This window comes from Natator depressus, chromosome 1, assembly GCF_965152275.1.
Source record: "Natator depressus isolate rNatDep1 chromosome 1, rNatDep2.hap1, whole genome shotgun sequence".
Lineage (NCBI taxonomy): Eukaryota > Metazoa > Chordata > Testudines > Cheloniidae > Natator > Natator depressus.
Window position 1 is genome coordinate 271,915,310 of NC_134234.1, and position 14,202 is coordinate 271,929,511.

At 41.2% G+C, this 14,202-nt stretch overlaps 1 protein-coding gene across 4 annotated transcripts in view; it reads left to right on the forward strand.

Moving 5' to 3' along the window:
* Positions 1-13,786, forward strand: part of RASSF9 (Ras association domain family member 9) — a 38,917-nt gene extending 25,131 nt beyond the window's left edge. For all 4 annotated transcript variants that reach the window (XM_074941946.1, XM_074941949.1, XM_074941948.1 and 1 more), the window contains one exon: positions 8,396-13,786. In XM_074941946.1, coding sequence (XP_074798047.1) covers positions 8,396-9,671 — 1,276 coding nt within the window. In that variant the 3' untranslated portion in view covers positions 9,672-13,786. The remainder of the gene's footprint in view (positions 1-8,395) is intronic.
* The last annotated feature ends 416 nt before the right edge of the window (positions 13,787-14,202 follow it).

The following is a 14,202-nucleotide window of genomic DNA, read 5'->3' on the forward strand; positions in this document are numbered from 1 at the left end:
GCGCAGCAGGGCTCAGGCAGGCAGGCTGCCTGCATTCCATGGCCAGTGGCCCCACGCTGCTCCTGGAAGCGGCTGGCTGCTGGCATGTCTCTGTGTGCCCCGGCAGGAGGGAGGCGGCTCCGCCCCCACCCCAGGCAGCACATGGAGACCCGCTTCCCCCCTCTCCCGAAGGGGTGCGCAGAGACGTGCCAGCAGCAGGGCAAAGGCGGCTCCCCGCTCACACTGCCTCCCTCCCTCCATGCCGCACCACTCCTGGAAGCAGCCGGCATATCTCTGTGACCCCTGGGGGTGTATGTCTCGGCGCATTTCCCCCGCCCCGAGCGCTGGGAACTGCGGCCAATGGGAGCTGCGGAAGCAGCACGCAGAGCACCCCCCTGCCCCACCCCCCACGTAGGAGCCACTGTGAGAGGGGTGTGGTGGTCACTTTGGGATCTGTGCCGCACAAGGTAAGCACTGCCCCCCTGATGCCTACCACACCCCAACCCCTGCCCCAGCCCAAAGCCCACACCCAAACTTTCTCCCAGAGCCTGCACCCCTCACCCCCTCCCACACCTCAATCCCCAGCCCAGAGCCCACACCGAGCACCCAAACTCCCTCCCAGAGCCGGGGGGGGGGGGGCAAAAATGAACCTGCACACAAGGCCCCACTCACTCTAAATCTGCCACTGCCTTTTACAATAACTATTACCTGTTTGTTCTTATCAGTCTGATGCCTCCAAATATGTATACCTTTTAGCCTTACAATTTCTGTGGTTTGCATTTTCCCTAGTGTAACCTCTGCCACCCATCTATCTAGCAAAGCATGCCCTGCACTTATAAAGGATCCCGTTTTTAGTTCCATTTGACTGTGGATTTGTTTTCTTTTCTTTTCTTTTCTTTTTCTTTTTTTTTGGCTCATAGTTTGTTTTCGTAAGCGACTTCTGTTTCCTTTTGTTTGTTTCACTGAAAATATGGGACCTGATTCAGCCACCCTTATCCATACTGTGCCGGGGTAGGCGAGAAAAGGAGGATAGAAGGATCAGGTTCATGGTTTGCCACTGTTATCTTTATTAATGTTGGACACCCAGTCAGGTACAATTCTGTGATGGACATGTTTACCATATGCATTTCCCCCCCTCTAGAACACATTTGTCCATCAGCCAAAGACAAGACTTTTGTGGTCTTAATGTATTTTGTGATGTAATGTTTCCGATGAAGTGAGCTGTAGCTCACGAAAGCTCATGCTCAAATAAATTGGTTAGTCTCGAAGGTGCCACAAGTACTCCTTTTCTTTTTGCGAATACAGACTAACACGGCTGTTACTCTGAAACCAGTGTTTTATCTGTTCATTAACAATATAGTTTACTTACATTCCCATACTCAGGCCATTGTATTTTACAGCTACATTGGTGATAGGGTGACCAGATATTTCGGAAGAATATTAACAGACAAGACTTTTAAGTTTCATTCTTGCATTAAAGCTGTTTGCTATCATTTCATATCATTATTGTAGGTTACATACAGCTAGCTAAAATAGGCTCTCTTTTAACTCATTATTATAATGTTCCTGAAACACTTAAATTTTAAAAGCCTTCTCTTAATAAACAAAATATTACAGAGCTTGCCATGTACCTAATGCTTTCTTTTGTTTTCAATAACATATCTTAAACTTATGCAATGGTGGCACTCTACTTATATAACCATATCAACTGAAGATAAAACCAATTGGTCAGGGTAAGTCTCTGTTATGTATTTTTGAACTAATTTATGACTGTTTCTCATTTGCTTTCAAACTGGCTTGAGGTCTGTTGTGTCCAGGAGAGGAAGGATGGTCCCGCGGTTAGAGCACTAGTCTTGGGTTTGCTGCTCTGCCTCAGACTTCCTGGGTGGCCTTTGCCAAGTCACTTAGCTTCTCTGTGCATCATTTTCCCATCTGTGAAATGAGGATAATGATGCTGACCTCCTTTGTAAAGCGCTCCGAGAGCTACCGTTGAAAAGTACTTTGGTAGTCTTCCTTTTTCTTCCAGAGACTTATTGCATTATAAGGATTACTCTGATCAGGATGAGCCTGACAATCCTTTGAGGTCTGCTGTGGTGTTCATAAATGATAATGGTAAAATCCTGCCCCACTCCATCTGTGTGGCTATTAAGTGCCCTGACTACAGTGTGATGCAGGAGGGAAGAAGGGGCAGGATTCTGGCACCCCATGTGCAGAATCTACACCCCTTGTACCCCACAGAGGTGAAATGTGCCCTGGTGGACATAATATTAGCTAAAGAGGAGTGGGGGTGAGGCCAGTGTTTCTGAGGTTATGTAGATTCAGCAACTTTTTTCTATGGAGTTGGGCAGTGGGGTGAGTAGAGCCTCCTGGAGCCTGAGGAGTAACAGAGTAATTCCAGTTATTGCTTCACAGCCTGGATGTGGGGGACAAAACGTTTCTCCCTTGTGCCCTAAGGACATCCCCCAGCACATAATCCAGGCAGGCTGCACCCTGGCACAAGATTTGGCTCAAAGTGCTTTAGAGCAAATGTCCAAGAGCTGGATTTAAACTTGAATATATAGCCAGATTGAATGAGGATGGTTTGAAAAAAGCAAATTTGACCTTTAAGAGATTCATTCTGTGTTAGGTTTACTATCTGGACAGTCGCTGCAGGAATTTCTAGTGTTTGCTCTTTAAGATTCAAATAAGACTTAACCAGGAAGATACAGAAGTTCAAACAAACCAACCTCAGGACAACACACATACAAAGAAATTATTCAATAATACAGTTGTAGAAAAACAAGTCTAACAATAATAGTAACCGTACATTGCAGTATCGGGGGCGCTGGAACAGGGGGGGCTATGGCCCCTCTACTTTTTACCAGCCGTAAATGTGAGCAATGAGGGAGGGAGTGGAGAGGAGCGAGCGGGAGGCGGGGTTTTGGGGGGAAGAGGTGGCATGCGGGTGGCGACTTGGGGAAAAGGGGCAGCATGAGTGTAGGGCCCGGGGGGAATGGGCATTATGAAGGCGGGGCCTCATGGGCAATGGGTAGTGCCAGGGCAGGGCCTTGGGTGCGGGGGAAGAGTTGGCACAACGGGGTAGGGCCACAGTTCAGCTGCCCACCATTCCCCCCCTACACACCATTCCCCCCCTACAGGACCTTCCGTCGCCCTGGTGCAGTGTACAGTGAAAGAAGTTACTAAGCCAAAACCGGAAACTTTTTCTCTTTCTTTTTGCGGTAATACTAAGCTGCAAAATTCAGATACAGATCAAACCCTTCCAGAGCTTTAGAAATATTCATGTTCAGGGATCTGATTCAGAGCTGCGAACTTCAGATGTGAACTTCCCCAAAGAACCAGAAATCCAATTGGTCTCCAATGTATGGGAGAGTTGGACCTGGGTTCCCATACGACATCCATCCCTTATAGTCGTATCATTTAATTCTTATGCTGGCAAAAATCCCATTGAATTGAGTTCAGTGGGAATTTCACTCGAATGAGGACTTCAGCATAGGGCACCATAAGATTGTCTCTTTGCAAACCCCTGAAGATCAAATTAAAGCAGAATCAATGCTAAAATGTTTGTTGATCTGCTTTTCCTGATGGTCTCTGATGTGGTCTTGTAGCTCCATACATATTTTCTAGTGCTGGCCAACAAACGGAATTTCCATTCTACAAAAATAATTGAGATTTTGACATTTGTTTTCATCCCAAATTGGAAAATTTTCTCCTCTGCAAGGGCAATTGCAGGGTAGCTGACACTGGTGCTAGGGCTGTCTGCAGTCGGTAGTTCCCCTCCATTAGGGGAATTTTCTGATGACCAGCTATTGCCAGATTCTGGCCCCCTTGAGCTTCCTGAGTGGCACAAAGAGTCTGGAAAAATACAAAGCAGAATCTCTCCCTAAATGTTCAGTGGAAAGAAACCTACTTGTGAAGCAAAGCATGATGTAATGAGAGGCCATTCCTAATATTAAATACTTTTTTGTTATTAAAATGACTGAGCCTCTTTAATAATTACGTTATGCTGGGAGTGACAAGAAGAAGCCAGGTTCATAGCAGTCTTGTTTGGTATTAATTGGATTAATTACAATTAAAGAGTGTTATAATTTTTTTCCTGAAAGACCAATATGATGTGCTAGACTGTATCAGCACACTCTACTGAAAACAAAAATAGCCACAAAAAAGAGGTGTGTGTGTGTGTGTGTGTGTGTGTATAAATATCTGTATATATAAATAAAATATTTGTATGATACTACAAGGTGACATGTGACTCATGAATTCATCTTTGATTAAAACTTGAAAGCAGAAATAATACAGTGAATCTAATGAAAAACAAATGATACAAATGCACATTGTAACTAAACCCATCATATTAAACCATTCAGCAATCTACAATATAGTTCTGATGCAAGAATTGTATCCAAGCCTATGAATTTTTCTTCTTTCTCTTCCCCCTCCCCCCACTTTTATTTAAAAGGTGGTACTATTATTATTACTGTGGCTATTTTATGTATGTATTTGTATTGCAGTAGCACATAGGCACCCCAGTCATGGACTAGGACCCCACTATGCTAGGCACTGTATAAGCAGAACAAGCAGACAGTCACAGGCCCAGAGACCTTACAGTTAAACATGACTGGATGGGATGCTTGAAAAACAGAACGGAAATTATATATAATCCAAGGAGACCTTATTTTACATTCTCAATGTTTTATTTTCTCAGGCAGAATAGCTAGTCACAGTTTTCTATGTTGCCTTTTGGGGTTCTATTGGGATTTTCTAAAGTCAGCAGTGTCTTTCCATCAGTCTGCTTGTTGATCTTCTGCTGAATCCAGTAGGAGTTCTGTGTAAAAACTGATGGCAGGGTATAGTTTTAAGTGTCTATTGGTACATTGTATTTACAGACATTTTAAGGTTACTTGAAGTTTTGCTAACCTCATAGGTTCACACCTGCCAAGACTTGCTAGGTAGGCTTTAAAGTAATTGGAGGTAGGGAGAAGGAGAAGGAGGAGAAGAAGAAGAGCATTTGCTTAGTTTATATAATCTGGCATATACTGCCAGTGTACCGGAGAGGACAAAGATAACATTTTACTGTAACAAAATTAAGAATGAAAAGAATACCTGTCCCAAAGAGTTTGCATAAAAGTCTAAGGAGAATGGCGAAAGAAGCAAGAACTATTATAACAAACTGGGGAATAACAGATGAGGCAGTAGTACTGCAGAAAGTATTCCCAGAAGTACTGGGAGTTACAGTGGATCACAAACTGAATATGAGCCAACAATATGACACAGTTGCAAAAAGGCTAATATTCTGCTGGGATGTATTCATAGGACCATTGCGTGTCTCTACTCAGCACTGGGGAGGTGTCAGCCAGAGTACTATGTCCAGTTTTGGGTGTTACACTTAATTAAAAAAAAAGGGAGGGGGGACAACTGGAGAGAGTCCAGAGGAGAACAAGCAAAAGGATAAAAGGTTTAGAAAACCTGACTTCTGAGGAAAGGTTGAAAGAAGTGGGCATGGTTTGTGTTGAGAAAAGAAGACTGAGGGGGAACCTGGTAAGTCTCCAAATATGTTATTGGATGTTACAAAGACGACTGTGATCAAATGTTGTCCTACCTCCAGTGGACATAGAGAAGAAGGACATGCAGGTTAGATATTAGGAAAAATGTTCTAGCTCTAAGGATAGTTAAGCTCTGTAATAGGCTTCCGAGGGAGATTGTGAATCGCTATCACCGGAGGTGTTTAAGAACAGATTAGATAAACATCTGTAAGACATGGTTTAGGTTTATTTAGTCCTGCCTCAGAGCAGTTGGATGAACTACATCACCTCTTGAGGTCCCTTCCAGCCCTATGTTTCTATGATTCTATAAGTGCAACTAAATGAGGAGGGTGATGATCTACTGTGCATTACTGATACCCGATGTGGTGTTATAAGAAACAGAGAGGAAGATCCTGTAAAGCAATTACCTCAGCCAGATAGCAGTATATTGTTTCTTACACCTATATGTGTTTGCACTTATTTCATTTTTGTTTGTCTATCAGCTTTTTTCCACTTTGAAAATCATAGACTGATAAATTACATTTGATTTCTCTTTCACTTATTTCTTTATTAGCAGCTGGTGTAGTTATTTGAGCAACTATCAGGTACATTTGATAACGATTATATTCATTTGTATAACCTTTACTTGACCCCTAGCTTCTACAGTAACTCGATATTCCATTCTGCATTTTACTTTGTGCATACCGTAGCTTAAAGCAAACATTGTTTGTTGACCATTGTAGCCGAACTCTATTGCAATAGTCTATTCCTGTTAGTGTCATTTAACTACTAATCTGTCAACAAGTAAAAACATTTTTATAATATCCTGTGCTGTGTAAATTTATTAAAATATGACAGATATTGACTTTGTGGCTTGTGACACATTCAGCAGTAATGTCAATTGATCTAATGTTTTCCTGTTGTGTTGTGTTTTTTGATCTTTGCTATCTGGGATTTTTACTGCCCACTATGTGCTTCAGTAATCTGTTGGAAACTCTGATTTGCTTAAATTAATTACAGTAAATCACTGACCTTTTAAACGGGGCCTGTTGGAATAAGAACCTGTGACTTATTTAGCGAAGTATGAATTTTACACAGGAATGTCCCAAGAGAAAAGTAACACTGCATTTGAACCGAGTTCTCGTGTACTATATAACAGTAATAAAATATTTACTATATGTTATATTAGTAATCCGTTACTAACCCCAGTCTCTTGAGGAATCTTGTCTCCATACAGAGCTGAGTCAATCACAATTCAAGTTTTTGGATTACATTTAATCTCCCAAACAGGGTAATAATTTAAAAAATGAAACTAGCAGGAATGTTTTAATAAGCAGGATGTAACACTAATGAATCCAGATTAGGCGCTAATCCTGCTATGGCAAATGAGCCTAGAAAAACACTGTGACTCAGTCTCAGATGCTAACTATTGTAGAATCAAATACTTTCTACGTCGACCACATTTCCATTATCCCTGCATTTTTCAAGCTTTCTACATGGAAGTGGATTAAAGCTCGTTCATTTGAATCTACAGAGATTCACCATAATGTATTGTGCTCAGAGGATGTATCTAGAGCTAAACAATGGGCCAGGTCCTGGGATGTGGCCAGGCTGCATGGGGGCTCTCTTCCCACTCTCTGGGGCCACTCCTCAGATATAAACTGAAGCAGTTTAAGGAAATTAATCCTGGACATCTGCTCAATGGAGCCGTGTTCTGGCCATTCCTCTTCACCGCATCGCCTGCGCTGGCAGCAGGGAGGAGTGGAGCTGTAGATGCCTCTATGACAGCTCTGCATCAATGGGTGTAATCCTTCGGAGATGCCACATCTCTGCTGGTGATGTAGAGTATTACAGACCTCAAGCAGTTGGAAATCATAAGTCACTCCCTCAAAAATCACAAAATGGGTGTAAAAATTTTGAGTGGGGTTTTTGGTGGGGTTTTCTTTTTGGGGGGGCAGGATTAGAGCCTAATCTGGATTCATTAGTGTTACATCCTGCTTATTAAAACATTGGGGCGGGGGGGGGGGGGGGAGTTGGGTTTTTCTGTTTTAAATAAGCTTGGGGTTCTTTTTATTTGCTTTTTGGTTTTGGACACCTTAACATTAACTCAGGTCACATTTTGATGCTTTTCTCCACAACCACAAAAGCTAGATTTATTATTTTATTTTTTTAATGAAAGCTGAGATTCTCCCATAATCATTTGAATACAGGATCTGGGGCTTTAAGAAAAAACACTGTATATCACCAAGACTTTCAATAAAATTAATGAGAGTTGGCAATGCTATGATGATGTGGGGCAAAGGAACTGCACCATACCAGATTTGTCTCAGCATCACAATATTTCTTATTATTTTATCTCCTGTAGGGTTCAGATGATTCTTGGTGATTCAGTGATTCATTCAAAAAAATCTGGACGTTTATCCCAAGCTTCTGAACGTGTATTATTTATAAATTATACTGCTATCTTGTGAGAAAAGACTTTCTTCTGAGATTCCCAGTATTCCTTGATTCATCTGGGAGCATAATACAATTAGAATAGCACTTTATATGAATCTATACTTCTGCTCTTTAAGTGAATTTCACCCATGAGTTCAGAGAAAGGGGTGGGCCAGGGTTTTAAAATTAATATATAAGAATCTGAAAAAAGAGATTTGGATTTGTAGTTTGGCTAAAATTCAGGTAAGTTGGTATTTTTTTCCTTTTGGTCCAGTGAGAGAGAGGCAGGCAAGGCCGGTGTTCTCTTAATTTACATTTTAGGGTTTTTATATATTTTTGTTAAAGGTATGGGAATTTTACTCACCATTTGGCAGTTTATATCAAGAATAAATGGATTGTCATTTTGATTCACACACTGCATGCCACTGACATAACTCATATTTGATGTTTCCTTATTCTAGATCTCCAGACAAGAACATGGCTTCTGATGAAAGGGAGATAGTGGTTTGGGTATGCCAGGAGGAGAAGATTGTGTGCGGACTGACAAAGCGCACAACCTGTGCTGAGGTGATCCAAGCTCTACTAGAGGAACATGAAGCTACATTTGGAGAAAAAAGGTTTCTTTTTGGACAACCTAGTGATTATTGTATCATAGAAAAATGGAGAGGCTCTGAGCGGGTCCTTCCCCCGCTGACAAAAATGCTGAGACTTTGGAAGGCCTGGGGAGAAGAGCAACCCAATTTGCACTTTGTTCTGGTGAAGTCAGATGCTTTCCTCTCATTTCCATTGTGGAGGACAGCGGAAGCAAAGATAGTACAAAACATAGGAAGACAATGGGAGCTCAGCCCAGTGAATTACATGAAGATGTTGCCAGTGGATAAGCAAAAGAGGATTGTTAGAAAGACTTTCCGGAAACTGGCCAAACTTAAACAGGACAATACTCTGCAAGACCGAGACAATATGGAGACATTGATTCATCTGATCATTTCCCAAGATCATACCATTCATCAGCAAGTAAACCGAATGAAGGAATTGGATATGGAAATTGAAAAATGTGAAGCCAAATTCCACCTAGTTCAGGTAGAAAATGATGGAGAAAATTATGTGCAGGATTCTTATTTAACGGCCACTCCAAATGATGCTGAGCAACAAACAAATGTGCCACATGGTCAACATCAGATGCATGAATACTTGAGCAAAAGTGATGGAATTTTGCAGATGGAAGAAGGACTGAAACATCACAAACTATTAATTGAAAAGCTCTGTGCTGAAATTGAAAAAGAGGTAAAAGGTGTATGCACTGAAACAAATGGAGATGGTAAATGCATGGCAGAGGCTTTAAATGGCCAACTAGAATCCTCAGATTTAGAAAGTGTCACATATGAGTTGGAAAAAAGTACAAAAGATGGCTTGAGAATCCACTCTCACTTGAGCTGCATTCAGAAAGAGCTTACCTACAGGGACTTGCTGCTGCAAAAGAAGGAAAAAGAATATGAACTCCTTGCAGAAGAATTTAATTCACTGCATATCAAAGACAAAACTGAATCCAGATGTCCAGCTAGCAAAGAGCAAGCCAAAGGCAGCGAGGTTACCAGCAAGTGTGTCGCAGTGCCAGACTTTGTTCGTAAAGTGACTAATTTAGACATAAATGATACGGACTCTGACACTGGAATCAGCTCGACTCATAGTCAGGACTCTGAAACGGCTTTAGGAGACATGATACTGTTGTCAACATAGCTGGAGACTATTGTGAACATGACGAAGAGCAATATAAAAATAACCGTCTTTGGGGGATATTTATCCTTTTAATACTCTTGTTATCATAGGGTATGTCTACACTGCAGCTGGAAGTGAGCCTCCCAGCCTGGGTAGACAGACTTGTACTAGTAGGGCTTGAGCTAGCTCGCCAAAAACAGTAGTGTGGATGTTGCAGCTCGGGCTGCAGCCCAGGCTCTAAAGCCTGCCCGACCCCCTAGGCTTGAGAGCCCCATCTGCAGCCCAAACATCGATATCCACTGTTTTTAGTGCGTTAGCTTGAGCCCCACTACAGCAATCTGTCTATTCAGGCTGCGAGGCTGTGGTATAGACATGCCCGTATCATCTCGGACCTGAAGGTGTTGACCACTCTGGCCCCAATCCAACAAAGCACTTTAGCATGTGTGTAACTGTGAACACAAGGGACTACACATGTGCTCAAACTGACACACATACTTTAGCATGTAAATAATCCCATGTGCTTCCAGTTACACACATGCTAAAGTGTTTTGCTGGATTGGGGCCTGAGTGCTTAGTGTTTTGTAAGACTGAGCTTCATTGAGACAAAAGTATTCTGATGGGAGATTGGCCTGAACCAAAATTCCCGATCTGAAACCCCCTAATCTCTCTGGGTCCATCTCTACATCTGACTAATCTTTTAGGAATGTGGACATAAGGGATAGACCAACTTAGACAGACAACTTGATTCTCTGCTCCATTACACTAGCTTTATTCAACTGGAGTAACAGGGTGTAGGATAAGGCACATAATTGGTTAAAATGTAGTTTTATGATACTGTAGAGCAGATATAAAAAGCAAATACTTTTTACGTTGTACATTTAAATTTCATTACCACAGATCACAAAGGGTAAAATTTTCTAAAGCACTTAAGTACCATTTTCAGAAGTGACTTAGGTACATAGATTTATGTCTACACTGCAGTTAAAACCCAATGGCTGGCCCATGTCAGCTAAGGGGCTGTTTAATTGTAATTTAGACATTCAGGTTTGGGCTCGGGCTGGAGCCCAAACATATACCCCACAATTAAACAGCCCCTTAGCCTAAGCCCCTTGAACACAAATCAGCTGACATGGGCCAGCTGTGGGTGTTTAATTGCAGTGTAGACATACTCTAGCAATCTCAGACACATTGACTTTCAGCAAGATTTAGAGTCAAAAGCTAATCTGGAATAGGGTAAATGAGAATTTAAAGAGAATTGTTCCTGATTTAACACCATGTTTGGAATTTCTCATTCCAGAATGAGAGCTTCCATACATGGAGTTAATAAGGAATAATTAATTAGGAATAGGTGTATTGGAATAACTCCCTGTGGTAGACAAGCTCTTAGGCTTCTGGAGACTAGATCTTCACAGGTATTTAGGACCTAACTACCATTGAAATTGGTGGGAGTTAGATGACTAATACTTTTGAGGATCTGGCCCCTAAGTCACTTAGGAATGTTTGAAAATTTACCCTGAAATCTGACTAAATGTATTTAAGGGGAACTATGTACAGTGCTAGCTAAGCAACACAAAGTTCACTCAGATCCTGGACTTAAGTCTTAAATGATGAATGAAAAGATGACATTTAGATGGCATAAATCTAAAAGAATTTCAACTACATTCTTTTCCTTTCCTATACTTTGGTGTTCATTAGGGTCCTCTCATCACCCTCAAGTGTCTGCCAGTCTTCTGATTTTCAAAATGACTAGAAAACTATGGTGATAAGATTGTAAATATGACTTTGGAGAGCAACATTTCCTGAACACCACAAACTGTTTGTTTTTTAAAGACTTGTGAACTCTGGACTTTATGAAGAGGGTTTGTGTTTGCAGGTATCTGTCTTGGCTGACTTAATATATTTTATCACTCAACATTATATAGAATGCCTGGGATGCTTCAAGTGTAACATGTGGAGCTCAGATACATGCGTTCTGATGGAAACTCAGATTTACAGCAAACAAGATATCTTAACTTTTTAATAATTTATTAACACAACTCAGCATCTTTTGTACTCTGTGTGTCATGTACTGATATTAGACGTTGCATGCACTTCTCAGTTCAGAGCTTTGAATGTTGAGGGCAGGCTAATGTATTTCATGAGTTCTTGTGCAGTTAGAGATTTTGTCTAATGTGTCAGCAGTTTTTATAAATACAGTTTCTAGCCTGTCTTTTCCTATTGAAATTCTTTCCTGTGCAGAAGGCCAGCACAATGTCTTTGGGCCACTTAATTCCCACATATGCCCTTCATCAAAATAGGGTTTTTTTTTGCAGAGCTGGGTGAGTAATTGATTTTTAAATTAGGTGGCAATTCCAAAAATAATAATATGAAGAATTAGGTTTGGATTGAACTAAATCTGAAAATTTCCAGAATTTTCAGTGAATCGGAAGAGTCCATTTCAGCTCTGCTCTGGAGTAGGGATTCAAAGCTGGATTTCCCACATCCCAGGTGAGTGCCCTCCTAGAAGGTTAAAATGAGGGAAAGAGACACCAGCAGCTTCACTGCCTTTGCTGCCACCAACACCAGCTACTGCTGATTGCTTTGTGAGTTGCTCAAACCATATATGTCAAATCTGCGGATTGACCAAAACTATATTTTCCATTGAACAGACAATTAGTATGAAAACAATTTTGCCTAGCTCTCTTTATGTGATCCACAGACCTTGTGCTGGCCCTTCACAAAGAGGTGAATTTCACCCACACTGCATGCTTGATTGTGCACCCATCCCTTGTAATGTGCAGATTTGAAGGATATTGCTTTCTATTGAGAAAAAACAAAACAAGAAAACCAAGGCTGGATACAATGTTTATTTAAAAAATAATCCACAATGGTTTGAAGCTTAACCTCACTGTCTGAATCAAACCTGAATTCCTTAGATAGGCTTAAATAAGAAATGCAATACAGTACATGCTCAGTGCTGTTTTAGCTCCCGCCTGTCGCTAAATCCCTTATTAATTCAAACTTAGCACACCATCAAGGTATTTTTGGGGAAAAAAAACACTTTCCCAATTTTATCGTTTTGTCTTCTTTCCCTACTCAATTAATAGAACATAAAAATGGCCATATTGGGTCAGATGAATGGTCCATCTAGCTCAGTAGCCTGTCTTCCAACAGTGGCTAATGCCAGATGCTTCAGAGGGAATGATCAGAACAGGGCAATTATCGAGTGAACCAGCCCCAGTCATCCAGTCCCAGTTTCTGGCTGCCAGAGGCCTAGGGACACTCGGAGCATGGGGTTACATCCCTGACCATCTTGGCTAAGCGCTATTGATGGACCTATCCTCCATGAACTTATCTAATTCTTTTTTGAATCCAGTTATAGTTTTGGCCTTCACAATATCCCCTGGCCATGAGTTCCACAGGAAATTGTCTTTCTCCTAGATTGGCTAAGATTTTTGCCTTCCCTTGGGAACTGCAAAATATTAACCCCTTATGTTCATTTCCTGTCTCTCAAGTCATGTTTTTCTGGCCCTTGAACTCTGATTTTATGACTCATGCAATTCCATTGGGTGAGCAATGCTTGAATAAGGGAAGCACAAAGAAGTGCTGCATGATGGTGCAACAGCTCAGACTGAGGGGAAAAAAATCTCTGCTCCAAAGAATAAAAGGGTATGAATTAGAGTACAATATAGGGAAAGTCAGGACACTGGATTCAGGAGGAGGAAGGGAGAAGTGTTATTTTGATGGCAGATAGTTATCTGTTGAGGATGGGGAAGAATAGCCAGATGAGTGGGCCTGCACCACTGCTATTTTGAGTTGGGATAATTTGGATTCGGATATGTATCCAGGACAAGAACCTCAGCTGTTATAAAATGGTGTAGCTGAAGTCAGTGAAGAGGCACCGATTTATACCAGATGAGAATTTGGTCTGCAAAATCGCAAGGGCTTCACTGAAGAATTCATTCTTGCATATATAAAATAACCTATATAGCCTCTGTTATTTTCCCAGTGTATCCTGGACATAATTTCATGTTTCTGCATGATTAATGTGTAATTTTACAAATTTTGATAGAACCAGATAAGTAAAAATTTAATTACCTGTTTCAGACTCTTGACGACTCTTTCATTTAGAAGACAAATAAAAGAACATAATTATCACTTGATTATGTAGAAGTGTACAGTATTTGCCATTCATTTACATGGTCAATAATTACAGTGTAATTGCAGAATTATTGCATGATTGTCTATATTCTGCAATACCCAACAAATTTTCACTTCAAAACTAAGGGCCAAATTTGATCCTCCCATCTGAGTGCATAAAGTGGAGGGACGGGGGAAATGTCTTGTGTGAAATATGTGCATGTATTTATGGGCCCTAATGCAGTGCATCTGAATCAAGCAAATAGGTTAAAGTTCAGAGTTGAACCTTCACTCTAAGGCTTGAGGCTGACAACACATATAAGCTACCACTTTTCCCAAAGGCATCATTGTTGATTTTTTTACATTTCCACTCTTTAATGAAGCAGACTACTGGAGCATCCATGGTGGCATTATTGATGATTGAAATTCAAAT